This window comes from Penicillium subrubescens (genome assembly GCF_028828155.1).
Source record: "Penicillium subrubescens strain IBT 31985 chromosome Unknown utg000007l_segment0_segment0, whole genome shotgun sequence".
Classification (NCBI taxonomy): domain Eukaryota; kingdom Fungi; phylum Ascomycota; class Eurotiomycetes; order Eurotiales; family Aspergillaceae; genus Penicillium; species Penicillium subrubescens.
In genome coordinates, this window is record NW_026643157.1 from 411,217 (window position 1) to 436,435 (window position 25,219).

At 49.7% G+C, this 25,219-nt stretch overlaps 10 protein-coding genes across 10 annotated transcripts; 6 read left to right on the forward strand and 4 right to left on the reverse strand.

The window, feature by feature from the left end:
• Window positions 1-1,310: 1,310 nt before the first annotated feature.
• On the reverse strand, window positions 1,311-2,686 carry gpaB (guanine nucleotide-binding protein subunit alpha gpaB; the record flags this gene model as incomplete). The annotated part of the gene is made up of 6 exons (XM_057155838.1): window positions 1,311-1,410; window positions 1,480-1,718; window positions 1,775-1,904; window positions 1,965-2,093; window positions 2,149-2,494; window positions 2,560-2,686. The coding sequence occupies 6 exons, from the start codon at window positions 2,684-2,686 to the stop codon at window positions 1,311-1,313; spliced, it is 1,071 nt and encodes a 356-aa protein (XP_057004493.1).
• Window positions 2,687-5,864: 3,178 nt separating this feature from the next.
• On the forward strand, window positions 5,865-8,263 carry sakA (mitogen-activated protein kinase HOG1). The gene is made up of 9 exons (XM_057155839.1): window positions 5,865-6,255; window positions 6,324-6,371; window positions 6,444-6,573; window positions 6,649-6,692; window positions 6,754-6,853; window positions 6,916-7,272; window positions 7,348-7,426; window positions 7,506-7,689; window positions 7,754-8,263. Exons 1-9 carry the CDS (start codon window positions 6,200-6,202, stop codon window positions 7,860-7,862), a joined length of 1,107 nt encoding a protein of 368 aa, XP_057004494.1. The 5' UTR covers window positions 5,865-6,199; the 3' UTR covers window positions 7,863-8,263.
• Window positions 8,264-8,573: 310 nt separating this feature from the next.
• Window positions 8,574-11,628, forward strand: N7473_009901 (uncharacterized protein; the record flags this gene model as incomplete). The annotated part of the gene is made up of 10 exons (XM_057155840.1): window positions 8,574-8,632; window positions 8,735-8,839; window positions 8,989-9,231; window positions 9,357-9,384; window positions 9,437-9,497; window positions 9,552-9,631; window positions 9,679-9,850; window positions 9,911-9,951; window positions 10,010-10,147; window positions 10,210-11,628. The coding sequence occupies 10 exons, from the start codon at window positions 8,574-8,576 to the stop codon at window positions 11,626-11,628; spliced, it is 2,346 nt and encodes a 781-aa protein (XP_057004495.1).
• Window positions 11,629-12,434: 806 nt separating this feature from the next.
• On the reverse strand, window positions 12,435-15,080 carry culA (cullin culA; the record flags this gene model as incomplete). The annotated part of the gene is made up of 6 exons (XM_057155841.1): window positions 12,435-12,623; window positions 12,690-14,587; window positions 14,666-14,736; window positions 14,796-14,812; window positions 14,889-14,958; window positions 15,031-15,080. 6 exons carry the CDS (start codon window positions 15,078-15,080, stop codon window positions 12,435-12,437), a joined length of 2,295 nt encoding a protein of 764 aa, XP_057004496.1.
• Window positions 15,081-15,903: 823 nt separating this feature from the next.
• Window positions 15,904-16,530, forward strand: N7473_009903 (cupin domain-containing protein; the record flags this gene model as incomplete). The annotated part of the gene is made up of 1 exon (XM_057155842.1): window positions 15,904-16,530. The coding sequence occupies one exon, from the start codon at window positions 15,904-15,906 to the stop codon at window positions 16,528-16,530; it is 627 nt and encodes a 208-aa protein (XP_057004497.1).
• Window positions 16,531-16,619: 89 nt separating this feature from the next.
• On the reverse strand, window positions 16,620-17,876 carry N7473_009904 (phospholipase D regulator; the record flags this gene model as incomplete). The annotated part of the gene is made up of 3 exons (XM_057155843.1): window positions 16,620-16,644; window positions 16,698-17,562; window positions 17,633-17,876. 3 exons carry the CDS (start codon window positions 17,874-17,876, stop codon window positions 16,620-16,622), a joined length of 1,134 nt encoding a protein of 377 aa, XP_057004498.1.
• A 501-nt stretch (window positions 17,877-18,377) lies between these two features.
• On the forward strand, window positions 18,378-19,331 carry N7473_009905 (mitochondrial K+-H+ exchange-related family protein; the record flags this gene model as incomplete). The annotated part of the gene is made up of 3 exons (XM_057155844.1): window positions 18,378-18,814; window positions 18,877-18,932; window positions 18,994-19,331. The coding sequence occupies 3 exons, from the start codon at window positions 18,378-18,380 to the stop codon at window positions 19,329-19,331; spliced, it is 831 nt and encodes a 276-aa protein (XP_057004499.1).
• A 162-nt stretch (window positions 19,332-19,493) lies between these two features.
• Window positions 19,494-20,064, reverse strand: N7473_009906 (uncharacterized protein; the record flags this gene model as incomplete). Its single annotated transcript, XM_057155845.1, has 2 exons — window positions 19,494-19,656; window positions 19,712-20,064. 2 exons carry the CDS (start codon window positions 20,062-20,064, stop codon window positions 19,494-19,496), a joined length of 516 nt encoding a protein of 171 aa, XP_057004500.1.
• A 385-nt stretch (window positions 20,065-20,449) lies between these two features.
• N7473_009907 (uncharacterized protein) lies at window positions 20,450-21,193 on the forward strand (the record flags this gene model as incomplete). The annotated part of the gene is made up of 2 exons (XM_057155846.1): window positions 20,450-20,868; window positions 20,941-21,193. The coding sequence occupies 2 exons, from the start codon at window positions 20,450-20,452 to the stop codon at window positions 21,191-21,193; spliced, it is 672 nt and encodes a 223-aa protein (XP_057004501.1).
• Window positions 21,194-23,592: 2,399 nt separating this feature from the next.
• end3 (cytoskeletal adaptor protein SagA) lies at window positions 23,593-24,937 on the forward strand (the record flags this gene model as incomplete). The annotated part of the gene is made up of 3 exons (XM_057155847.1): window positions 23,593-23,832; window positions 23,901-24,132; window positions 24,195-24,937. 3 exons carry the CDS (start codon window positions 23,593-23,595, stop codon window positions 24,935-24,937), a joined length of 1,215 nt encoding a protein of 404 aa, XP_057004502.1.
• Window positions 24,938-25,219: the final 282 nt, after the last annotated feature.

The window sequence follows — 25,219 nt, forward strand, 5'->3', positions numbered from 1 at the left end:
ATGCCCTTCCTCCTTCCCCCTCACCTGGACCTGAGAAACAAAGTAACGGGTGCCTTGATAGAGAGGTACAGAAATCAAAAAAGTACTGCTTACTTGGCTCTCCAGTTCTGGCGGAAGTCAGGTGCCATGCTGGGGCTCTGGACTAGTGTGGACCTTGGTAAAATGGGGGAAATGTCTGTGCGTGAAAACCCTATAACGATCTGAACAAGAGGGGAAGAAAGTGGCATGGCAGTAGATCTCATTCAATAGCCTCGAAGCAAAACTAACTAAACGAGCATCGGGAATGACACTGTTCATTCTCTGAACATCCCAGGCTCGACGCCAGAGTTCATCAAGAGACCTCCTCTCCTCCACATGGTGGGTCTATGCTAGAAACAGATGAAAATATCATAGGACCATTAAGAAGTTGTATCAACCTGCCGCTGAAGAGACTCTCGAAGAATACAAGGGGGGAGGATGATAGATAGTGTAATAAGAAAGCATCACATGCATCAAAGCGCTGAGGTCGCGAGTCCAAAATAGAAACAAAGGGCAGATATCACAAAAATAAAAGGAAAATAGTAGTAGAAGCATCCAAGACAACAAGTATGGCCGGGAGATATAGATCCAAGATCAAATCACACAAGGTAAATCCGCCGTGATATGCATCAGACAAGAAAGCTGGTAATAAACAACTGTCGAAACCCATTCATAGCATATGGAAAAGCTGGTAGCCCACTATCACAACAAGCGTAAGATCAAGAGTTGGCGTGGGATCGTCGCCGAGAGCAGGTAGGGGTGGGAGGCTCCCGGCGAATTTTGAGGTTGAAAGAAACTCCTCATCCTGGGTTGAAACTGGCGCTATGTGCTGAAGGGACAGCAATGAAGAAAAGAAAACCCATATACAGGCACCAGGTAGTCTGTTCACGGTACTACCTGAAATTCCAGGGCGCGATTGAGGAGCCACGGTGACAAGGGGAGAAAACCAAATACCTCCTTGCAGATACCGAAAAGGGCGGGGTATCACCTAAAAGCGCCTGGGAAATAATTCAAAAAAGAGGGACAAGAAAAGCGCCGTAAACGCCAGCAGCTAGTCCAGGAATAAGAATCGAGAGTAAATGGGATAGTCGGGAAAGGTTGGGATGATCGTAAGAGGTGAACTGAAGTGGCCAAAAAAGACTGCTTAAGATTCAGGTATTTCGAAGACGGGTTTGATGAATTGGATAGGTATATGACGGTGTTCGGATGGTATCGTGAGGAGGATAGGGAGATAGATAGGTGAGAGGATATAGGAGACGAGTTTCGGGATGGTTTTCGGAGTGTCCAGCAGCTCATAGAATACCAGAATCCTTCAATGCGTTTTGCAAAATGGTTTCCTTGACCGCTGCAAAGACCAGTCGGATGTTGGTGGTGTCGGTTGCTTGGGTGAGGCTACAGAAAACGAAACGATCAGAGGGAGCCTCTTCGACATGGGGCGCAAACACGTCTCGGAACACTTACTGGGGATATAAATTCAGATGAGCTCGGTTCACCTGGTTAAACCGCCAAAGAAGATACTTGGCGGCGCGGTTCACATCGTTGCCGCCCGAGTAGTCGGGGAAATAGTTGCTCAACGGAGAGCGCGGTAGCTTTTGGCGGAACAAATCGACCTTGTTCAGGAAGAGAATGATACTCGTGCGGATGAACCATCGAGAGTTAACCACGGAGTCGAAGAGAACCAAGCTCTCCATCATACGATTCTAGATAATTGTAAGCTTTCGGAGTGGATAGCGGTGGGGCTAGTAGTTAGTCTTACCTGATTACTCTCTTCCAGCAGTGTCTGATCGTATTCACTCAATGCGACACAGAAAATGATGGAGGTCACATTTTCGAAGCAATGGATCCATTTCTTCCGCTCGCTGCGCTGGCCACCGACGTCGAACATGCTACAATATCTAGTTAGCGACCCACAATATAGGAGGCTTGGGGGATTTCCGAGCGCATACTGTATGCTCAATTGACCCATCGTGAATCTCGTCTCATAGATACCAGTAGTTTTGGTACGTGCTCGGAGAACATCGGACACATTGGGGATGTAATCTGGCGCTGTTATTCGCTTGGCTTCCTCGAAGAAACTAATCACCTGTCAGCGACAAATCTTGGAACGGCGCGGATGTTGCAAAAGCTTACTAGGGCGCAGAATCCATCAAATAGAACTCATTTTGCCGTTCCAAGACCGTTGATGTGCATGGGTCGTTCCACAGGTAAGTGACTGCGTCGCCGAGCTTCCCATCAAGCGGAGTATTGGGGTCCGGATCCACATGGTACTCTTCCAGCAGTGCGATGTAGTCCTTGACCTTTTGGCTGGACGGTTCAAGGTTGAAATGGTGATATGCGTCAATGAGGGCCTTAGCACAGTCGAGGAGGTTCTTGTACACGGTCAACCGGTACAGAGCCAGCTCCTCCACGGTGTAGCCATTTTGATGGATGATCTTCATCTGCTTAACGATCGTAGACTTGCCACTCTCGCCGGATCCTGCAATTGTGAGTAAACTTAAGCCGGTCATATGCGCAATAGACTGCGCGGCGATGGCCACATACCCAGCAGAAGGATCTTGCATTCCCTACGCAGCCGTCGCTGATCTTCCTCGAGCCTCCGGTCGATCATCTGACTTCTCTTCTTCTGTTCCGCATCCCCCGTCGACTCGGAGCTAAAACACGAGCCCATGGTGAATTGTGGTATATGCTCGAGTTCCTTGCGGTGTCGTTCGAATCGCCAAACCAACAGGAACCGAGTCCCGGGTACCGTGCGCGGAAGCGATCGGTGTCAGCCCGTCGGGATGGCCGCAGCCTTCGCTTGGTTGGGGAAGGCGGCCACCCACAACGCTGGGGATCAGAATCGGCGGCAACAAAAGGTCGGAGAGTATCTTTGAAGCTTGCGACAGGTAAGGAATCGCAAGGATTAGTTTTCGGTGAGTGTTAAAAGGCGGGGAGGGGGGCAACGATCGGAGAGCGAGAGAGAGGAGGATGAGAGAGTGTGTCGTTAAGGGCGTCGGAGAGGGGGCTCGCGATGGACGGAACGGATTGCCCGGCAGACCTCGAGTCCGGATAATCGGTTAGAGCGAAGGGAAAGACGATGATAGTGATCGGAATCGACGGTGAAGGATCAAAGAAGTGTCAAGAGGAGTCGTTCCAGTCAGTGCGACCATCGTCATGCTGGGGGGAGTGGAGATGTCAGGAGGGATATTACGGGGGTAAGAAACGGGTATGGGTGAGCTTACATCGGGCCCGTAATTACCAGGTGCTTTCGTCTGAGTGACAGGCCAGCGAGACCGTTTTTTTGCGTGGGAAACTCAGTGCGAATCCGACTTTTCCTTTACCCTGGGGGCACTGATCCCCCCGTATTTGCCTGTATTGCCTGTATTGCCCGCACTTTCCGGCTATACTGACTTGACCAACGTTTAGGGAGTGCCCGTTGAGTCTACACTCTCAATATACGCTGTATACACAATTCTCCGTATATCGGTAACATATCCTGTACTCCGTATACCAAATTTAAACCTACATCCTACAATTTACGCCGTATATCCTCCATTTTTGGCCTGCCTTTTCCCTCACCGTGACCTTTTCGTGTTTTCCTGTTGCTCCAAACTTTCGCCCAGACACTTGGGCTTACTATTTGTAGTCGGCCTTGGGGGCCAAGGTAAATTTCGGCACAAATTTTAATACCCAACCATACATACTTTATAGTCTCCGCGGTACGGGGTGGGTTATTATTAGGGGGTTGGCCTTGGACCTAAAGAAAATGATCATTTATCATATCACAGCCACGGCCGTCGGGGGCCGTGAAGGGGGTCAAGCCTGTGGAAGGCATTTGAGGCCTTTACCAAGTGACAAAGGGCTTTGGGGGCTAATTGAAGAGGACTCGAAAGGGTGACAAGGGCATTGGGTGCAAGGATCCTCGTCCGGGTAAGGGTTGGGGCGCCACAAGTGTGCCCCCGATCATGGTTCCTTTTCTGACAGACTGAACTAGTTAGTTAAGTTATGTAACTGCCACTGGACTTGACTACGGCGGCGGCTCTCCTAAAGTTGCCTAGCTGGGGAGACAGTGCGTGCCCTGTTCGCCTCACTGCCTGATTCTCTTTATGAAGCGTATCCTTAGGGGTGTGAATGGTTCTAACGATGTGACCTGGGTTTGGAAATATTGTATTACGGGTATCAATAAGACAATTATAGAGTCATGATCCCTAGTGGTGAGGGGTACTCTCGTCCCTCGAAAGGAAAGAGTAGTGAATAGCCCATGGCGTCCCAGCCCAAACCCCGGAGCTTTACAAAGTGGAGAGTCATGACGCACATGGGGGTTTAATGGCCTCAGGCCGCAAGGCCGGAAAGACCATGTACATTCTTTGGATTTCTGGACTCGTGTCTCCCCACGTTCTGCAAGTCAACAGAAACAAAGAAAGACAGGAATAGAACAGATATATTACTACAGACTGCCTAATATTTACATAATGATACAGCGCTGGACCTTCAGGCTGATACCATCTCAGGTATATAAATCATGACTGAAGTTTTAGACCAGGAAACGGTATGTACACCGCATCTCCTCACCCATAGTATACGCAAAGACTTTCGAGCCGCAAGGTGCGGTGTAGAGTATCCGACCTTGAAAATTCGGTGGAGAGGTGAATGTACGGAGTACAGGAGCCAGTATAGTAATATATCCGAGATCTCCCCCTCCAACCGTAGCGCATGGTTAACCGACTTATTGTATAGTTTTTCTAGGACTAGCTCAGGAAGAAACCCTCCAGTCTCCGCTTCCATTCAGTCTGAGTAGAGTTTAAATCATGATGCAGCCCTGTCCTTTCAATTCTATCCTTGATCAGAAAAGGGCTTTGTTTTTCGGCGTTTGTGTTCATTTCATGCAGTAGCGTGGCTTGCTTTTGGTTTCACATGTCTTAGTCGATGGTGCCCGACATATGTAACTACCACTTGGAATCGACTAAAGATTGGATGAGAATGAATAATTGGCGGAGGGGCTTGGTCTACTTTGATATAGTATGAGAATGTGTTCTATACAAAATCGTATGTCAAGAAACAGTCAATTAACACGTCACCCCGCCTCTAACGAAACAGGTATCTTAGTGTGGATGCAGTAGATACGACCATCCGCCAGGTATGAGGGACAGAGATATACTCAGTTCAGACTAGGCAGATATGGGCAGCCACGAGGTTATCTACGAACAGCACACACCCAAATCAAGTCAAGTACAATGATAGGCAATATAGTATCATTAGTATGAGACTGATTATCTTGCCGAAACAGGAATGAGGGGGAATCGCGAGGAGAGTTTCGGAGGCGCAAGTATCAACGGGGCAAAAGGCGCCACGAATGACAGCCGCACAACACAGCAAGTGTGTGTGTGTTGGGCGAGCGGGCTAAGCGCGGTTAAAAGAGGCAGGTTTAAAGAAGAGAGAAGTTCCAAGATTTTGTCTGCTTATCGAGGACTAGGGTGGTACCGCGCCTTATATAGTTTGGTCACGGGGTCGAGATTGCACAACATCTGCCGATGTGCCAGTGCATAATGGTTAGTGATATCTCTCTTCCGTATACTAGACATGCCTCTCGTGTGGTGGCTCATGAATTGATCGCCAGGAATCGGGAGCGGAAAACGAGAGGAATCCGGTTCGTAGGCTGGGAAACTCTTCCGGGTACCATCGACTTCGGTCTGGCCAGTCTGGGCCAAGGGCGCCGCGTGGGTAGAGTGGGGGAGGCTCGAGGGAGTTTTTAGTAGTAGAGAATGTGGTACACCAGGGCACACACAAACACACAAACACACACGGACTGTTTATCAAAGAGAGTAGCAATGAGGATTAAGCCTCCTATAGGTTCTTAAAGGCTAATCATTCAGGAACACCGGAATTGTAGAAGAGATAAACTCCAAAACAAGGAGTGCAAGCCCAGAACCCACGGAGCGGTTAGTCAGCCACCGATATTTGGAAACCTGCCTCCCACCGGTCGCAAACGTCATCGTCCTTGTTTTCTTCGCTTTTCACCGAAAGGGCCTTTCCCCACATCATCAGTCTCTCGGTCCATTCTGATCACTCTTCCTGCCTCTTTGTGTTCTGGTCCTCCGGTCCTCTGCCCGCCACTACACTCCGTACCCCTTCCCTCTCTCCAAAAAGTTTCTTTCTCTTTACTCCACGCGCCCTGTCTCTCTTTAACATCTAATTCTCCATCATGGCGGAATTCGTACGATCCCAGATCTTCGGCACGACCTTTGAGATCACAAGCCGGTTCGCATCACCTCAATCCTCAATGTTTGGACTCCGAAAACCTCGATGGCTGACATTCGCACTTCTAGGTATACGGACTTGCAGCCGGTAGGCATGGGTGCCTTCGGCCTGGTCTGGTATGTCCTGAATTCTAGTCCTGCTCGCGCGCGAGAGATATCCCCCAGCTGACCTGAATGTCACCCCTATAGCTCGGCGCGAGACCAATTGACCGGCCAGCCGGTCGCCGTCAAGAAGATCATGAAGCCCTTCAGCACTCCGGTCCTCTCTAAACGTACCTACCGCGAGCTGAAGCTGCTCAAGCATCTCCGACACGAGAACGTGGGTTTTACCCCTCACCCCCTCGGTCCAGACCCCGCGGGTGCGCATCAGCAACGTAACTGACCACCCTTGCAGATTATCAGCTTGAGCGACATCTTTATCTCCCCCCTCGAAGACATGTACGTCTAGCAATTCACAGGTGTTTGCGACGCACCGACACAGGGACTAATATAACTACAGCTACTTCGTCACTGAGCTCCTCGGAACTGATCTCCACCGCCTCTTGACCTCTCGCCCACTGGAGAAGCAATTCATCCAGTACTTCCTCTACCAGATCCTCGTAAGTCTCGCAGCCGATAATTCGACCCGTTCCTCGCATCAATACTGAACTTCTTATTATAGCGTGGATTGAAATATGTCCACTCCGCCGGTGTGGTCCACCGTGATCTGAAGCCCAGCAACATCCTCATCAATGAAAACTGCGACTTGAAGATCTGCGATTTCGGTCTGGCCCGAATTCAGGACCCGCAGATGACCGGCTATGTGTCCACAAGATATTACCGCGCCCCCGAAATCATGCTCACCTGGCAAAAGTACGACGTGGAGGTCGACATTTGGAGCGCGGGCTGCATCTTCGCCGAGATGCTTGAGGGAAAGCCGCTTTTCCCTGGAAAGGACCACGTTAACCAGTTCTCCATCATTACTGAGCTGCTGGGTACGCCCCCAGATGATGTGATTCAGACCATCTGCAGTGAGAACGTGAGTCTTTCATTCCTGGTTTTTCTACGTTGGCGATGAACCCACTGGATATGCTAATTTTCGATTCATTTATAGACTCTGCGATTCGTCAAGTCTCTTCCTAAGCGCGAGCGCCAAAACCTGGCTAATAAGTTCCACAACGCTGATGCCGATGGTATGCGATACTTCCGATCTCCGCAATACTCCCGGGTTCCTCCGATTTTCACAAGTTCACTAACCGTCCTCTTTTCCAGCCGTCGATCTGCTCGAGCGCATGCTCGTGTTCGACCCAAAGAAGCGCATTCGCGCCGACGAGGCCTTGGCTCACCCATACCTGGCACCCTACCACGATCCTACCGATGAGCCCGTTGCCCAAGAGAAGTTCGACTGGTCCTTCAACGATGCCGATTTGCCTGTCGATACTTGGAAAATCATGATGTAGGTTTTGGACATACAGACGTTGGATTGTTATTTCGGCCTCGTGCTAACAATTGCGGAACAGGTACTCGGAAATCCTCGACTTCCACAACATCGATCAAGCCAACGAGGCTGGCCAGGCGTTAGTCGCGGGTGCAGCGCAAGATGGCATGGCTCCTCAAACCTACGTATAGGTGATAATCTGCAGCCATGCTAGTCTTCCTTGTTTTTACATTGTTTCTCTCTGTCGGTTTTCACTGCACATGAAAGCCCAAATCAGCTTATGAGTGTTGGGGGTATGCCTTTTCAAGTTGGCGTAAATGTTGTTATTTCTCGGTCTCCTATCTGATGACTTTTAACTTCTTTTCGTTTTTCTTTCTTTTCCACTTCCTCTCTTCTGTTGAAGTCATTGTCCATAGCTCTTCCGGCGTTGTCGTCAAGAATCGGTTGGTGAGGGGAAATTCCGTGGTCTCGAGCGTTGTCGCGTTGTGACGTACATGTTGTGTACTGTCTCCCTTTAATCTACAGTACCAGTACCTAGTGTCGATGGTGCTCTACACAGCTAATTTCCACATGGGAGTACGAAATAAATTAGAATACAAAACAACAACCAACACTAAGAGAACCAGAAACCCAGAACAGTACATCCATATAATCTCGAATCACCGCGGGGGAACCTCTCACACCGCCCACGATCAACACGTGAGCGATAAGCCTATCGAAATCCCCTAAACTATGCGATCTTCCTATACGATCTTCTCCCAGCGCACTACATTTCATGGCGATCTAAACACAATTAAGCCCCTTTGGCTGTCCTGGCTGTGGAGAACCTCCCCCCTTAAACTCTTGCGTTCGCGCATCAACGCCCTCTTCTACCAAGCCGATCAAAACCCCGCACACACCCAATGGCCGTCCAACCTAAACAAAACCCGATTGTGCTGGTGATCGACTTTCACCATGCGCGGTGAGTGTGCTTCTTTCGCGAGGACGGCAGAGTCCTGGGATTGTGCTAGCGCATTATGTAGGAGGCGATTTGGTCTAGAATATTGGCTAACGTGTGCTGCAGGGGTCCGGAGATCGAGCTTTGCATTGGTGACGAGGGAACGAGCCCGGCTACGGATAATGACTGGTCCCTATTGCCTTTCATGGCATTATCGGATGGCGCACACCTGTAAGCAATCCAATTCCTCCCGAGCTCGAGTCAAGACGTGCTATGTTTCCAGAGCAAATCTACTTGACTCCCATGCCCACACCACACCCCGCGATGTCATCTCTATACCGCAGTATCGATTGCGCTGACCTGTTCTTGTTTGACTCTAGTTCGACCGAAGAATTCTCGTATTTCACATTACGCCGTAAGGAAACATCTACTGTACCTGCTACCTCGCTTTTCGGCATTGCTTGCTCCCGCCAGCTCGACTCGAGCCTTTTGATCAATCGCCCGCCGGAAGTGACTCGGTCTACTGTACAAAAGGCTGTGGTGGTGGTTACGGATAGCCCGCAGAGGGTGGGTCTATTGCGCGAGAAATTGTCTGTTGTTACCTCGGCTTGGTTTGCTCAACGGTATGTTGGGTGTTTCTTCGGTGCATGGACTTGGTGGTTGTGTCCAGTTGGTGGACGCTTTATATGGGTTGAAGGTGGCAATGGTTTGGTGGTGATAATTGGCTGACGGCGGGATTTACAAATAGGGATTTCTCTGATATTGATATTCTGAGGGTAAGATTTACCCCGTGGTTGGATCTGCGATCAATATGCTGATTTGTGACAGAAATTCCGCGAGGGTCTGGTGATCAGCTTGTCGAATGATGAATCGAAAGATCAGAATCTAGGTAAGTATCGAGACGTTCTCTCTTGGCATACCAATTGACTGACTGGATTCAAAGGTCTTTCTCTCCGTGAAATGATTCACGAGTTCAAATATCAGACGCTGGTTCTATTCAAAGGATTGCTGCTACAGCCTAAGGTATGTAAACGCGCTACTCCGAGATAGTCTCCGTACTAACTTTACAGATGCTCTTTTTCGGCACTCGTTGCGAGCGTCTATGCATGATTCAATTCTCTCTTATTTCTCTAATACCCGGTCTCATCAATTCCCTTCAAGACTGTGCGGATCCTTCGTTTGACAGCTACGCGGAGACCGTTGAGAAACCGACTTCGCTTAAGACGAGTGATCGAAGCTCCCGTAAGCCGCATCTCGGTGATGGCCTCGTCTTATAATGGGCTCGCTAATCGTTCTCATTAGTGCTGGCATATATGGGTCTGCCATTGCAAATCTTCGGCAAGGTAAGCGTTGCGGTCTAAGTCCATTATAATAGATAAATTAATCTAACACTGTTTGCAGGGAAGCATGTTCGGACCTTATACCCCTTTACAGCAGCTGGATCTGCTAGCTGATGATGGGACCAAGTCCTACGTGGTGGGATCAACGAATTCCCTGCTATTGCAACAAAAGGACCGCTATAGCGACATTTTAATCAACGTGTGTACTTTTCTCGCATCAGTTTTGGACTAACGCTCTAACCAGGTTCTTCCACTTTACAGCTTGACGAAGACAGCATCAACATCTCATCTCTGCCCCTCCGCACTGCTCTCACACTCTCCGTGGCTGATAGACGCTGGATCGATCTTCTCACTCAGATCGTCAACGACACATGGGATGAAGCTCACCCATCACGGCCCAAGACCCTCGGCTTCATGGGCTCGGAAGAGTTCATCCGACTCCAATTCGAAGAGTACCTACTTGCCCTCCTATCGTGCATGAAGTACCACGAAGAACTCAACTCGTATACCTCCGGCGACTCACCGCACCGAGGTAGAGCGCAGTTACAAACTTTCAATATCGAAGGCGATCCCGCCCTTGATTTCAACGTAGAGTTCCTCACACAGTGGCAGAAGACCTCCAACTACGCCCTTTTCTCAAAGCTAACCTCCGATGCGCTCCTCTTCTCAATCACCGAACCCCGACACCCAAGTGCCGGCGGCCTGACGATGGAAGACGTCCAGCGCCGTCTATCCCAGCAAGTCGCCGATCTCCATCTGGACGAGCGCGTCCGCGAAGGCCGAGAAGCACTCAACCGCCACCTATCAACGGGCCAGAAGAAAGTAAGCGCCGCTTTCAACAGCTTCTGGTCTGACATCGAGTCCATGCGCGAAGCCCAAAGGAAACGCAACGAAGAGAAAGCCTCGCAATCACAGCGTACATCCCTCGACAAAGAAGGTCAAGGTCCCGGCTCGCCTCCTCCGCAACCAGCACCAGACTCTCCGTCCGAAACATCTGGATCATGGTTCAGCCCACGCCAAAGACCATCCATCGACGTAACTCAAGCCCAAGCCTCTGTATCCGCCGCCAGCCAAAAAGCTGGCGCCTATTTCAGTTCATGGGGCTCATGGGCAAGCGACAAGCGTCGCGAGTGGCAAGACAAACGCACGTCCTCGCCCGCTCCTACTCCCAATCCCGGTATGACCGCCTCACCATCAACGCCCGTCCTACCAACCGTCAGCGAGACAGTCTTCGATTCAGACCGTGGTCGCCGCCGCTCGATGCACCGACACAGCGAAGACGGTGAAGGTTTATCGCGCAGTCTGAGCCGTCGCAAGCGATGGAGTAATATCATTCTCCGTCGTGAAAGCGGCGAGTTCAAGCGTGAAGAGTCGGATGCTGCGGACATGCCATTCCCAAAGTCCCCTTTATCCCAGGGTTTCACGGAATATGGCACCGAAGCTGAGAAGAAGAAGCATGACCTTACTGCGCAGGATAAGCCTCTTCCTGAGCCCCGTACTGATGACGATGGATTTACTTCTGTGTCCCTCACACCCTCAGAAGGACTGCGTGTGGATCTGAACCCTGAGAAGAACAAATCTGTGCACGATGCGGCAACGGTGCTCCCCGTTAAACATGAAGAGCAGCACCCATCCGAATCAACTGAGGACTCGGTCAAGGAGTCCGTCAGCACTCAGTGACTATAGTATAATATACGTAGAGCATTGCATCCCCTTGCGTTCTGTGCATTAATCACCCCTCTGTTCTTGTTTTTGTTTCTGCTTTTTTTCAGTCATGGCATTGTATCATTGCATTACCCCATACCCCATGTTCATTTTGAAATTATAAACTTCGTTCTATTCAACCTTGTTCTTGTTTATACTTACCCCTTTTCTCTATCTGTTTCTGTCTTGATAAAGTATACAGCTTCTGAATATGAAATGATAAACATTGACCATGATATCAGGCTCTCCTGGCTCAAACACTTGCTAACTGCCTTCATGTAATGCCTAATTAATCTGCATTGCTAAAGACGTACCTTTAACGGAAAATGCCTCGCATTTACCGAAGCTCTGCAAGATCTAGAAAGTCGTACTAATCCAATCTACTAGCCTCCACACAAAAAGAAACAAGACAAGCCGAATCAAGTATCCGACGACGAACGAAAATTCCGGGTTATCATTGATCTGTCGTCTCAACGCTATGATGAAAGATGGACCATAAAATAAACAGACAATGTAGTGGTTCTTGCTCCGTAGCTCCTTATCAACCCAACCCAAGCCAAAGCCCCTTTTACCAGTCCGATCAGGCTCAAATTCTTCACGCCCATTGCCGAGACGCATATGCGAAGAGAAAGAAGCTTGATTAGAACTGTATTAAGAAGGCGAATGAGAAAAAGAAAAAAGAGAGAATCGATGAGAAGCAAGGGGGTAGTGTAGATGCGATGAGTTGCGCGAAGGTGATGGGATGGAGAGGTGAGGAGAAATGGGCAGAAGGCGAAGGGATATTAAGCAATGTAAGAGATCTCGTCCCCGTCTAGACGCTCGATGTAATCTTTCTCCATCAATGCTTCGATGTTCTTCTTGATATCCTGGACCTTGGGCGGGAAGCGGGACTTGACCTGCTGGATGACTTCGTTCACCAGCTGCACGTGCTTCATCTTCTTGCGAGATTTCATGATACGGACGATGGCAGACTAGAGAGAAACAATTAGAATCATGTACACATCAAATTTACAGCCATGGAAGACAGTATAACTTACCTGGAGCAGCAGCTTCCGATCCTCCTCAATGGTCTTGTGTGTGTCCTCGGTTTCCACCTTTTGCTCGGACTTGATCTGGATGTTGAGGTTGACCTTGATCTTCTTGTTTTTGAAGTTGTAGTTCAGGGAAAAGGTGGTAGAAGGCTCAGGCTTAGCTCCCTCGGGGCTGGAGGTCAACACCTTGGCCTTCAGGAAAATGCTCAGGTTGGGATCAAGAATTTCAGGGACCAGATTGGTGGCCTTTTGAATGTCAGAGTAGGAAAAGGTGTCTGCCTCGTTGAAAAGCAGCAGGATTCCCATCTGGTAGGTAGACACCTGGAAGGTGTATGGCACCTTGGCGTTCTTAATGTAGTTAGCCTTGACTTCGCCCTTGCACAGTTGCCACAGCCAGGTGAGCTTGCGGCCATTGTGCTTATCAAAGTAGAACTTCTGGAAGCGCTCGGCAGTTCTGTTAATCTCAATGGGAGCGGTAAAGTCGGAGGTCGGGGGCTGGAGAGGCCAGAAGCCGGTACCCAAGACTTGGTAGTGGGCATCGACCATGCGCTTGCGGTCATCGTCATCAAGAACCTTATCTTGCCAATCCTTGTAGCTGGCGTTGAGATCCTTGGAAATCTGAATATCCTGGAACATACGCTGCAACTTGTTGGTATATTCGAAACCACAAGCTTCCTTCAGCTTACTGATCATGCTAGTTTCGGCATCATCAGATACAGAGCTGACATGGACCAGACGCTTCGCCAACATCTTGGAGTAGAACTTTTGGAAGACATCCTTATCCTCAATGTACTTGAAGACGGTCATGATCTGGACCAACATCTCCTCAAGCTCAGACTCCTCCGCAGCCTTGGATCCCTTCTTGAGCAGCGAGTCGGTGTACCGCGCCAGAAGTTCTGGAGATTTGGTCGTGGCGGTCTTGCAGATGCGATTGCGATTAACAAACTCACGGCAGGCGTTGTCCAGGGAGCGGACAAACTCAGATTCGCCATTGAAGGCGTCATCAACCAAGTTCTGGTACCGGGTATGCACTTGGAGCAGAGCATCCACGTACAACTTGGGCTCAAAGCTGTCACCCTCTGAAGCAACCTTCTCCACGGCAGCCAGACCGGCCCGCCTCACATGGTTCTCAAAGGTAGAACGCAGGGGATCCAGGCCCTCCTTGATGCGCGAGAGCAGCCGGTACATCCTAGCCAGATCCTCCTGGCGCTCGTTGTCCAGCAGGATCTGGAACTCGTCACGAAGCAAGGTAGAGTGGGCAGTCACCAGGACGTCCAAACATGTCTCTGTTAGGGTCTTGGCGACATCCTGGTGGAGATACAGGCCAACCCGGGCTTTCTCCTCGTCCAACCGAGCCTCTGCCTTCTTCATGTATTCCACCACGCTGTTCTCTGCGACGAATTGCCGTGATTCGTTCTCGTAGTATGTCCGGGTGGCATCTATGAAGGGTCGCTGGAAGTATTGGCGGTAGACCTCCAGAGTGGACTTCTTGCTGTCATTCTCATCCAGGCCCAGCGAGACGAAGGAGTCGACAATGCTCTTGATCTGCGACTGCTCAATGGTTTCTCCGTTTCGCTGTTTCTCAATCAAGTTAAGCACGGCGTCCATCACCTTGGCGTGAACATTCTCGAAGAAATCATCCTTCCACTTGACCAGGTGTAGAGTGTACACGTCATAAACGTTCTTCTTTCCCTCGTCAATCTCGCGCTTAACCCAGTGACGATTCAGGTAACTGAAGAGGTGGTTAACGTATTTGGCAGCTGTCGTGAAGCGGGTCCACTCGCGAATGTAGAACCCCAAAAGAGCTTCTTCGGCATGTCCTTTGGATTCGTTCAGAACTACAGCCAGGTGGCGGGAAAGGTATTCTCCAAGAAGCTTGTATAGCTCCTCGCCCAAAAGGTGTGCTAGCCGAATGGGAGTCTGCGTTAGCTGATCGGTCCTCAAATTCTGAACCCCGGGTGGGCTTGGGATGGGTGACGAACCTCCCCTATGCGCCTGTAGGCCTTGATTGTTGGCAACAGCTTTCTGGGAAGTGCAAAAGTTGTGTACGGCCCTAAGTTGGTTTGTCAGCGAGGAGCGAGTACCGCATCGTCGAGAGTTCGGAATACGCACGTGTAGAGAGCCATATACTAGATCAGGAAAGACAGAAGTTAGCTCCAGAAATGAAGAAAACCTTCCATTCTCAGCAATATTCCCGTCACTTACAGTCTTCATGTCAACGCCTTCCTCCAGCTTCAACATCACACTGTTGATCCCCGCCTCCAAGAACGACCACCTGTGTCATAGTCAGGGGATTGGTCCACATGAACGAATACCGACACGCCATGTTTATTGATTTCCAACTCACGTTTCTTCGAGGTCATCCTTGTGCGGGGTTTGAGGCATGGCGGGAGGCATGGTGTCAAGGGGCGGAGTTAGGCAAGGAAGAGAGAATGCCTTGGAATCTAGGAACCGAGATGGTGGGTTAGCAATGATTGACAAAGAAACTACTTTCCACATGGGATGCTGAACTGTTATCCGGGTGGAACATACGCTACCGACACTCTCCAAGACCGGAGATAAGTGTAGCGCCACGAGTCACGCCGTCAGATAGTCGCGGTGACGGAAGGCGCGTTACTGGGCGTAGATAGGGTCCCAGCCCCGACGAGATAGCAACCGAGCGAGAAAAGTGAATGAGTAGATCACCTCGGGGAAGGAAAGCGAAAGTGAGGAAAGATGAAGAGATTAGGCAGAAGGTGTGGCGGGCAGTAGTGGATGAGGCTGAGAGAGAAGGGCGACGAGCGTGGGGAATGGGCTCTTTTGTAGAAGGCGGTGAGTGCGGGTCTCGATCGGAATGGAAGCTTCGTCTTTTGTATGGGTGTCGGCTGTGATGTACCTCCACAAACGAGAGTTACTATGCCCTTTCTGTACTAATTACAAACGGATCTCTTTGTTTGGTATCATTCTTTCATCTATTGTGAATGATAGTGTCTATTTTCTTCGAGTTCTATAGAACAGCCAAAATGCAACCTCAAACAACAGCAGCAGGTACTCCGTAGTTTCCATCATATACTGCGGCAGATCGACAATATCTACCCCAACACCCCCTCATTCTTTCATTATTAGAAGTAGAGCGTCAATAGAAGACTACCATGGTATGGTGGCTCTCATAGCTCAAAAACATGCCATCTCTGCGGTTTCTTCTGATCGTTCATGGGCGGTCTTTGATCACCAGCGGGGAATGGTACAGTCTGCAAATGACGTCATTGCCACGGTTGAAGACCGAATCCCAAAGAGGCCTGAGAGCTTCAAATCCCCCATCTCCCCAAATACAATCATGTCTTTCCACCCACCATCAGATATCAAAGTGACCTCTCGCCAGATACCTGCGTGGCAGGGTATTCCCAATACCTCGATCCAATTAAAACCACTCATGATATACCATGGCGCCTTTGACGCCACACCCGCCGAGCTTGAGAGTCGCCTGGAAGCAGTAGGTGAAGTGGTGCCCCAATGGGTATATACCATGTACAGCACGGACCACTTTCATTCTACCACTCATGAAGTGCTCGGTGTCGTGGCAGGGCAGGCTCGACTCTGCTTTGGTGGTGAGGGGAACCCTGGGCGATTTGAGCCGATAGTCCATCGCGGTGATCTGATTATCGTGCCCGCAGGAGTTGGGCATCGCCTGTTGGAGGATCAGGGCGATAAACCATTCAAGATGGTGGGATCATATCCCCCTGGGAAACAGTGGGATATGTGCTATGGCGAGGCAGGCGAAGAGGAGAAAGCCAAGAAAATCCAAGATCTGGCATGGTTTCACCACGATCCTTTATACGGGGATGATGGCCCTGTTCTGCATGTATAGAGCAATGTATGTATATGATCCAATCCGAATTCGTGTATTATCCAAAAATAACATGGTCCCGATATCCATGCCGGAGTTGGGAGTCACTCTCAGTGTTTCACTCTTTCAACGAGCCTGTCGCAAAGTCAGTATATTGCGTATGTTGTACACTGGGGACACGTGATTACCTGAGAACGCTGAGGCAAAAGGTCAAGAGCCAAGCGAGTAGGGCAACCAATAAAACGGATGCAAGTGCCTTCTGCCGCACACAGATACTGTCATTCCGCGGGTCAAATATTTGATTCACCTCTGCTTCTGTGCAGGAACCTGTCACCTCGGACAGGGAGTTGAATGCCAAGCTCAAATTGGCAGAATCGAAGACGATAAAAAATAGATCAAGAAGAATGAGCCGCGCCTTGGCTGAAGGCGAGCGCAAGCCCAGAGGTTTCGACGTGTATTCATCAAAGGTGATATACACAAGGTAAACCAGTGCCACCGCGTCAACAATGATTGCCATGAGTGCTGACGGGCCCTGGTCGGTATGACCCTTATCCGACATGTGCTGTATAGATCCACCCAAAGCCAATGCAGACAAGGAGAAGCACCAGACCGTCAGTCGTAATATCAGCGGCACCATTGGACTTCTCAACAGCGAGTTTTGGAAGCGCTTCGTCCAGATTTCCCGCCTGCGCGCATTGATGTGCAAGGGGTGTTCGGGGCTGTCTCCGTCCAGGAGCTTGCCGCGCCATGGGCCCGAGTAATTCGTATGGTTCTCATTTAGCCAATCCGATGTGACCTCTTTGGATTCGTCAATGTACTCTCGGGGGTACTGAATCATACGCGAAAACGTCGCCCAACGTGATTCCCGACTCGGCATGTCCTCTTCGGAGAAACCGGGATCATGCACTTGTGCAAAGTCATGGCTGGAGATATTATAAGGAGTGTGGTTATGATGAGCGACCTGCGCATCACGGGGCTGGGAGGGTAGTAGTCGGTCGGTTGCTGCGGCTCCCTCGGCGTCATCCTCGACTTCTTCTACCGATCGGATCCAAGCTAGAGGGAATTCAGCGTCAGCGATATGGTGTAGAACGCGTATTTATTCATAAATAGCATGATGGTATACCTGGTAGCGTGCGCAATGTAAAATGTTGAGATCGTGTGATCTCCTCCAGCGTCAGACCCTCGGGTGTTCGTGTTGCCGTGGCTGGGGAGGCAGATCCGTTGTGCACCGCGGACAGAGTATCGATGCTTAGATGCGTTGTCTGCGTATTTGGCGAACAAGATCCGGTAGGGACTTTGTCCGACAGCTTTTCATTCAAGATACGCCCCGAAGCGTGGTCGGGCTTTGAGCTGTGCATAGTCTCCATGAAAGCGTAGGTGTAGAAAGGATCGGAGCTGGCGGATGGAGTCAATTCAAGCTCCGCATGCCTCTTCGGGGTATTGCAGACGAAGATCGGAGAATTGGGCAAATCCAATGCCCACTGAAAGAGGGAAGAATGGATCACGATGTAAGCTCCGGGATGGAGACTGGATCCAGGTCCAAGTCGATTAGTTAAGTTAGTGCAGGTCCAAGTTTATCTTCCACCAAACGAGATTCTCTCAGCCGCGGAATGACGTCTCCGCTTCCCCCTGCTTACTCTTAGTCTCTTTTAGTCTCTCGGGCCTCTTCTCTTCCCGTGGTCCTTTCCTTTCCTTTCCTTCGCTTCGAGTTGAAAAAAAAAAGTGAATATCGCGTCTTTTCACGACATCTTTTACCAGACGTGCAGATAATAAGGACATGCTGCCGGTCGCCTCTCCTTTCCTTTAATACAACCTCCGGCGACACCCCGTTACCCCGTCCTCAAACATCCACATCCCCCGCCGCCGCAATGCGCCTCTTCCTGATCCCCATCTCGACGCGGCGAGCATTGATCTATGCCCGACCACTACGACGCGACGCCTCAAAGGAGCTTTCACTACTCGATCGAACCACAAGCAAAGCAGCTGAGACATGGGCGAAATGGGAGGACGCCGAGTCCGGCTGGAAGAAACACCTGGTCACCTGGGGCAATAAGGTTCAACAGCGCATCCCCTTCGAAGAATGGGGCCTGAAGAGCATCCCGTCACTCAAAGCACAACAGCGCATAGATGAGAATTACGGCAGCAAGCAGATCGATGTGCTTTATCCTGGAAACTCGGTGCGCTTGGAGAAGATCCCCACCATTCTGCGCAAGATCGCGACAGAGCGGCAGGAGTTTCATAGGAAGAAAATGTTGTGGAGCTTTGGCATTGCTCCCTTAACAGCGCCGTTTGCGCTGGTCCCAGTGTATGTTGCTTGATCGGTCACCTTGGCGAATTTCTTTCTGACGAAGCTCTTCCCTCCTGCAGGATCCCGAATATTCCGTTCTTCTACATGGCATACCGAGGCTGGTCCCATTGGCGCGGTTGGTGCATCCCGAATTTTTCTGCTGTCTGATCAAAATTGCTAACTATAGTGTCCACCAGCGCTGAATGGCTCGCGACACCTGGAATACCTTGTGGAGAAGAACCTACTGAATCCTGTTTCCCTACCCGAGCTAGAACAGCTATACGCCAAGCGTGCATCGCGCGTACTAGATGGTACCCCGGTCGATAAACCATCATCTGAATTGGTCGAGGATATTGAGCAAAGTGACGACCGTGTGCTACTAAAGATGTCCGATGCTAAGAAATTGGCCTCGATCTTGGATGCTCCGGAGCTGGCTCTGGAGGCTGAGCGGGCCATTATCCAGGTGACTGAGCAGCTAGAGGCCCAGAAACGGAAAGAAAAAGAGGCTCAATCTGATGAGAAGAAGAAATCATGATCTGACAATCAGCAATCTACTTTATGTTTGGGAAAAGGGAAAGGCATCGGATAGAGAAAACCCCACTTCAGATACTTGTCTTAATAGTTGATGTACCATAGCCCATATACACAGGGCCAATAGCTCTCCAATAGAAACTCTGCATGCCTTTGTATCTTTGTTTCAAGGAATACCCTGACGACCAGATGCTCCCCAACCCAGAAATGCAGTGCCTCCCAGCATGACATACATCAGACTCCAGAAATTGACATCATGGAGGAGTTTCCCATACATATTGGGAGGTAGCGATAATGCCGAGATGGTCTTACCGTAGAACACAGCCTGCCTAGAGGAATGGTCTGGGTCAATACTCTGCACATCGTACGAGGAGAAAAACTTACGTGGGATTTCCCGCGCCTGTGATAACCGAAAAGAACAGACCCCAAAGCACCGTGAATGTTTCTTGTTTATTGAAGTTGGCGACGAACTTCGTTAACTCCCATAAAGAGTGTCTGTGGTCGTAAGCCTTCCTATCGGAATTTGCCTCCTTAATCTGGTACGCTTGAATGTTGGACTTATTGCCTTTATGTTTCAAATAGGAATTCCATATCTGCGTCGAACGTGGACTTTCTTCACTTGGGCCGATATCCCCTTCCGTCGACATACGCTGCTTCTCTACCAATTCGTAATCCACTGATCGCTTCTTAATTAGCTCTTTGTGGGTTCCTTGCTCAACAACAGGGCCGTAAGACATCACAACTATGTTTTCTGCCACTATAATCGTAGATAGCCTGAATAATGATTAGCGCGTGTCGCTAGGATTGAACGAAGAACATATACCGATGACTGATTGTGATCGTTTTCCTACCTTTTCTAGCAGCATCATACCAGCCGCTTAGCCTGAGCATCGAGAGCTGAAGTAGCCTTATCCAGTAGCAAGACCTTCGGATTGCTAATAATAGCTCGTACGATACTCAAATGGGACTCGACGAAGGAATTCGTGGTCATCACTGGAGGATCTAGTGGAATTGGAGCTGCGGTGACATCTCGTTTGACAAAAGATGGGACTAAGGTCATAATCCTGGATATACAAACTCCATTGAAGAATATCAAGTGTCTACCCTTTAAACTTCACTAAAATGGAAATTTGCTTACACGTCATAGCGGAAAATGTCATCTTCTACCAAACAGATATATCATCTGCAGCCGCGATCAAGCAAGTCGCAGAGGATATTCGCCGACAACACGGCGATCCAACAGTCTTGATCAACAATGCCGGCACTGGAAACAGCGTGCTAATCATAGACCAGCCTACCAAAGAAACAGAAAGGATCTTCAATATCAACATTCTTTCCCACTTTCATCTCGTGAGGGAGTTCCTTCCTGCCATGGTCAAGCAGAACCACGGCCATATCTTGACTGTGGCGAGCATGGCATCCTTCGTTACTCAAGGGAAGAACGTGAGCTACGCGTGCACGAAGGCAGCCGCTTTGTCCTTCCACGAAGGGCTTGCGCAGGAGCTTAAACACCGTTACAATGCTCCGAAGGTTCGCACAACGTACGTATGTCCTAGTGCTACTAATGTGGTACACTGAAATCCGGCTTGGTTCGTGTGTTAACTCTGATCTAGGATTATCCACCCTACCCTTACTCGTACACCTCTTGTGGATCATATCACCAGGGATAAACAGTCACAGAACTTTTGTCTGGAGCCGGAGACTGTTTCGGATGCTATCGTTGACCAGCTTTATGCTGGAGAAGGCGCCCAACTCATATTACCCTGTCGATTCACTTTTATTTGTGGCATCCGTGGCTTTCCGTCCTGGTTTCAGGAGTTGATTCGTGATGCTTTGACGTCGAGTCGCAAATCGAAAGATTCCTAGGTATGGGGGCAAGTGTCTCGGTGATGGTTGTGGAACACCGTCAGTTGGCAGTCCCCTCGTAGTCCTGAATATTGCTGGTATAACTAGTCCGTATTGGAATTCTACCTTTTTAGAGAGGAGAATCCATGTTTCCTATACACTCGGTCTGAATCCTCCACTCAAGTAAAACGAATCCAGAATACATATCATGTATGAATGTCCATTTGCTTATATATTTCCGACCAGTGGGGCTTCACGACCTAACTACATATTTGCAAAACCCCGATTACGACACGATGGTGGCGCATTTTATATACAAAGCGGCCAGCCAATCCACAGCTTCTAAGAAGGGAAAAAAAAAAAAAAAAGGAACCATGGCCATTCCCAAGATTACAGTGACAAAAAGATTGCCACAATGGTAATCAGACAAAAAGAAAAATGAGTGATAAGAGTGAGATTCGAACTCACGCCCCGTAAACGAGATCAGGAATTTGTGCTAAGGTGGACCTTAACCTGACGCCTTAGACCAACTCGGCCATCTTACCAGCTTCAATATGTGGACGGTAGATTTTTTGATTTGTGGACTACACGTGAGCTGGAAATTGAAATGTCACCAGTTGGTTACAGCATAGTTGCATATATGATAGGTCACGCTCACAGATGGAAGCATACATAAGTGACAGTCACCTAAGAAAGCCAATCAATGCACTAAATCAGGTTTCTAAAAGGATTTCTCGAACATAAATGAACAACTTATTACATAGTCTACAGTAAAGTAATACAGTCATGAATATTAGCGCACGGTGTACGGAGGTCCATCCAAAAAGTATTGCGCAGCGCACGTACCACCATTAAATTACATTAACGTACTACATAGTATAATTTACCGGCCTTCCTTATATTCGTTCCCCCCTTCTAATTCAATGATCTTCTTGATATGCGTGGGTATACGCTCAATCCAAGCCTGAATCTTTTCCTGCGGTAGCTCTTGCCAGGTTTTATTCCATATAGCAATAGCTTCCTGTCTAGACTTAGGCGCTCCCTTTCTAGTAGTCTTTCGTTTCATCCAAGGCCACGCAGGCTCAATAGCATTGAGATCAGGCGAATTTGGGCACCACACTAATCGCTGCACCTGAGCTGCATCAAATACTCGCTGTTGAATATAATGATTATGCGCTGGAGCTTTATCTTCCTGTACGATCGTTTTTGGCCGCGTTGTAGCGCATTCCTTAGCAAAAGGAATAAGCTTTAGTAGAAGAATCATCTTTTGATAGCGATACCAATCAATTCCACCCTTAGATCCTCGTGAAAGCTTTCCATTCTGCTTATTGAATCTCCAGGTAGGCTTTTTACCAGCAGGCTGTCGACGAAGATTAATACGCCGTACGCCAGTCTCTAGCTCCCACTGTTCGCGTAGAATTAGTTCGATCTCTTGATTAAGAGCTTCAATCTCTTGCTCTGCTTCACGTTTTTGTATAGCAGTTTCAGGGCACCAACAGTGACAAGGGCCTTTTTTATCGTAGGTAAAACAGCCCCAAAACATAAACTCAGAAGAGCCTTTCCAACGCTCACGAATACACGAGCGTAGAAAAGCTTCATCCTTAGAACGCCAAACACGATAACCACCACGGCGATGTAGAAGAATAACCGAGGTTTCATCAGAGAAGATCACATTCTTCCAATCGTCAAGAGTCCAGTGCTCGTGAGCTAAGCACCAAGCTAATCGTTCAGCGCGCATCTTCTTCGTCAGTCCAGGCTTCCTCGTCGGTTTCGTCTTGCGTAAACCGGCCTTCCTGAGGATAGTCCAGACAGTAGAGGATGAAATTTCGATCCCTTCCTGGCTAAGTTCTCCAGCAAGATCAGCGCATGTTTTCTCTCGACCAAATCGATCAAGGCGCACCTTCGACAGAATAGTGTTAACCGTCTGAGGATCTTGCTTAGTTGGCCGACCAGAGCGAGCACCGTCTTGAACGTATTCGTCGGTGATCTTTGTATGGATTGGGTCAAAACCGCGCTCTATCGCGCGCGCGTAGATACGATTAACAGTAGCAATTGATAGATCTACTATCTTCGCGATCTCAGCAGACGTTTTCGTCGTATACGCCCTTAATGCGACGACAGTCACACGATCAGCAAGGGTTGATTGTTTTGGCATAATGGTAGATGTAGGCAGCAGTAGTAGTAGATAGGTAGTAGACAGAAGATGAAGACTATTCTATTCAGGGGGATTGTGTGTATTCGCTTGGTATAACGCTAGTGGTAATATAATGGTGGTACGTGCGCTGCGCAATACTTTTTGGATGGACCTCCGTACAACAATGACCTCAGATCCCCTGAAGGCGGACAGCGGGCCAATCCATCTTTACCCCCCAAACTCCCGCCCCGATCATCCAACCTCCACACCAATTAACACCCGCACCATGTCGAATAAGAAGATCGAGCAATGGGAGATTGAGCGATATTGGGAGATCTTCTCATCGCTCTCAAATGGTCAGACACACCTAAACAGTTCACAGGCCGCTTCGGTGCTGCGCAACAGTGGACTCCGCGATGACCAGCTGGAGAAGGTCTGGGATATTGCGGATGTGGATGGTGACGGAGAGCTGGACTTTGAGGAATTCTGCGTCGCAATGCGCTTAGTGTTCGACCTGGTCAATGGCGTATGTACAGCCTTGGAAATGCTGCTCGTGAGACAAGAGGAAGCTAACGTGAACGTGCCTAATTATAGGAGCTCCAAGAAGTCCCGCCCGTGCTGCCAGACTGGCTCGTCCCCGAATCCAAATCACATCTCGTCGCTGCCACGCGGGCATTGCATCGTCCGGAACAGTTTGAGCGGATAGAGGAAGAGGATGACTCTCTCGGCCTGAAAGATGGCTTTGACTGGTACATGAAGCCCGCCGACAGGTCGAAGTACGAGGAGATCTACAACTCCAGCCGAACCCAACGCGGCGATATTACCTGTGAGATCTCCCAGCCTCCCTCCTTGCGCGTTCAGAGCAAAGCGCTAACTATGCCCCTCCAGTTGAATCCCTACAACCCCTCTACGAGTCCCTCGATGTCCCAGACACCGACATCCGCTCCGCATGGAACCTCGTCAACCCCTCCGCCTCCCAAGCCATCAACAAAGACGCCACCCTCGCCTTCCTCCACATCCTCAACTACCGCCACGAGGGCTTCCGTATCCCACGCACAATCCCCGCATCCCTCCGCTCCTCCTTCGAAAGCAACCAAATCGACTACCAAATCGACAACAATGCCCGCCCCGCCCAACGCTGGGGCGCCGACGGCGACCAGGAGACAAGAACCGGCCGCAAGGCCAAATTCGGCGATACCTACCTGAGCCGACTGGGCGTTGGCGGCAAGGGCTCGTATCAACCCAAGGGCACGGACTTTAGCGAAACGATCCAGGACGAGGAGTGGGAGAAGGTGCGGCTGCGCCGGGAACTTGCCGATATGGAGACGAAGTTGCAATTCGCCCGCGAGGCATCCGAGACTCGACGGGATCGGCCGCGTAATGACGGCCGGCCCAATTGGGTGTTGATCAAGAAGGAGGCGCTGCAGCTTTTGGAGTATAAGGAGCGGGAGCTTCGGGAGCTGCGGGAGGGTGTTGGTCGGTCGAAGGATGGGCAGGATTTGGAACGGGCGAGGGAGGATGTTAAGACTGTGGGTGAACAGGTTGAGAGTTTGAAGAGCCATCTTGCTCAGCGGCAGGGGGTTCTTGCTGACTTGCGCCATGAGATTGAGGAGGAGAGGTCTCGACGCTGAGCGTTGAAATCGTGGCTCGTGGCGAGGGTTGGCCTACTTCATTCATACATCTTACCCTTCTGACCGTTAATCTTCATGTACAGCCATAGTTCTGGCGAGGAGCTCCAGGCGCTTAATGGATTTTTTTATTGTCATTGAACACAAGAGTTAGCTATGCATCTCTAGAAATCTAACGTCACGTATTGTACAATGATGCAACTCTTCACCTGCTGTAGATACCAGCAGGGAGGAGGACAGAGCCAACGGCAAAGACTCCACAATAAGCCACCCATGGTGAAATAA

What these genes read in the sequence shown, in the direction of transcription:
- sakA (XM_057155839.1), top strand. Translation starts at nt 6,200, where the DNA reads ATGGCGGAATTCGTACGATCCCAGATCTTCGGCACGACCTTTGAGATC. An exon ending in GGTGCCTTCGGCCTGGTCTG is followed by an intron (nt 6,372 to 6,443) that starts GTATGTCCTGAA and finishes TCACCCCTATAG; the next exon opens with CTCGGCGCGAGACCAATTGA. An exon ending in AGACCATCTGCAGTGAGAAC is followed by an intron (nt 7,273 to 7,347) that starts GTGAGTCTTTCA and finishes ATTCATTTATAG; the next exon opens with ACTCTGCGATTCGTCAAGTC.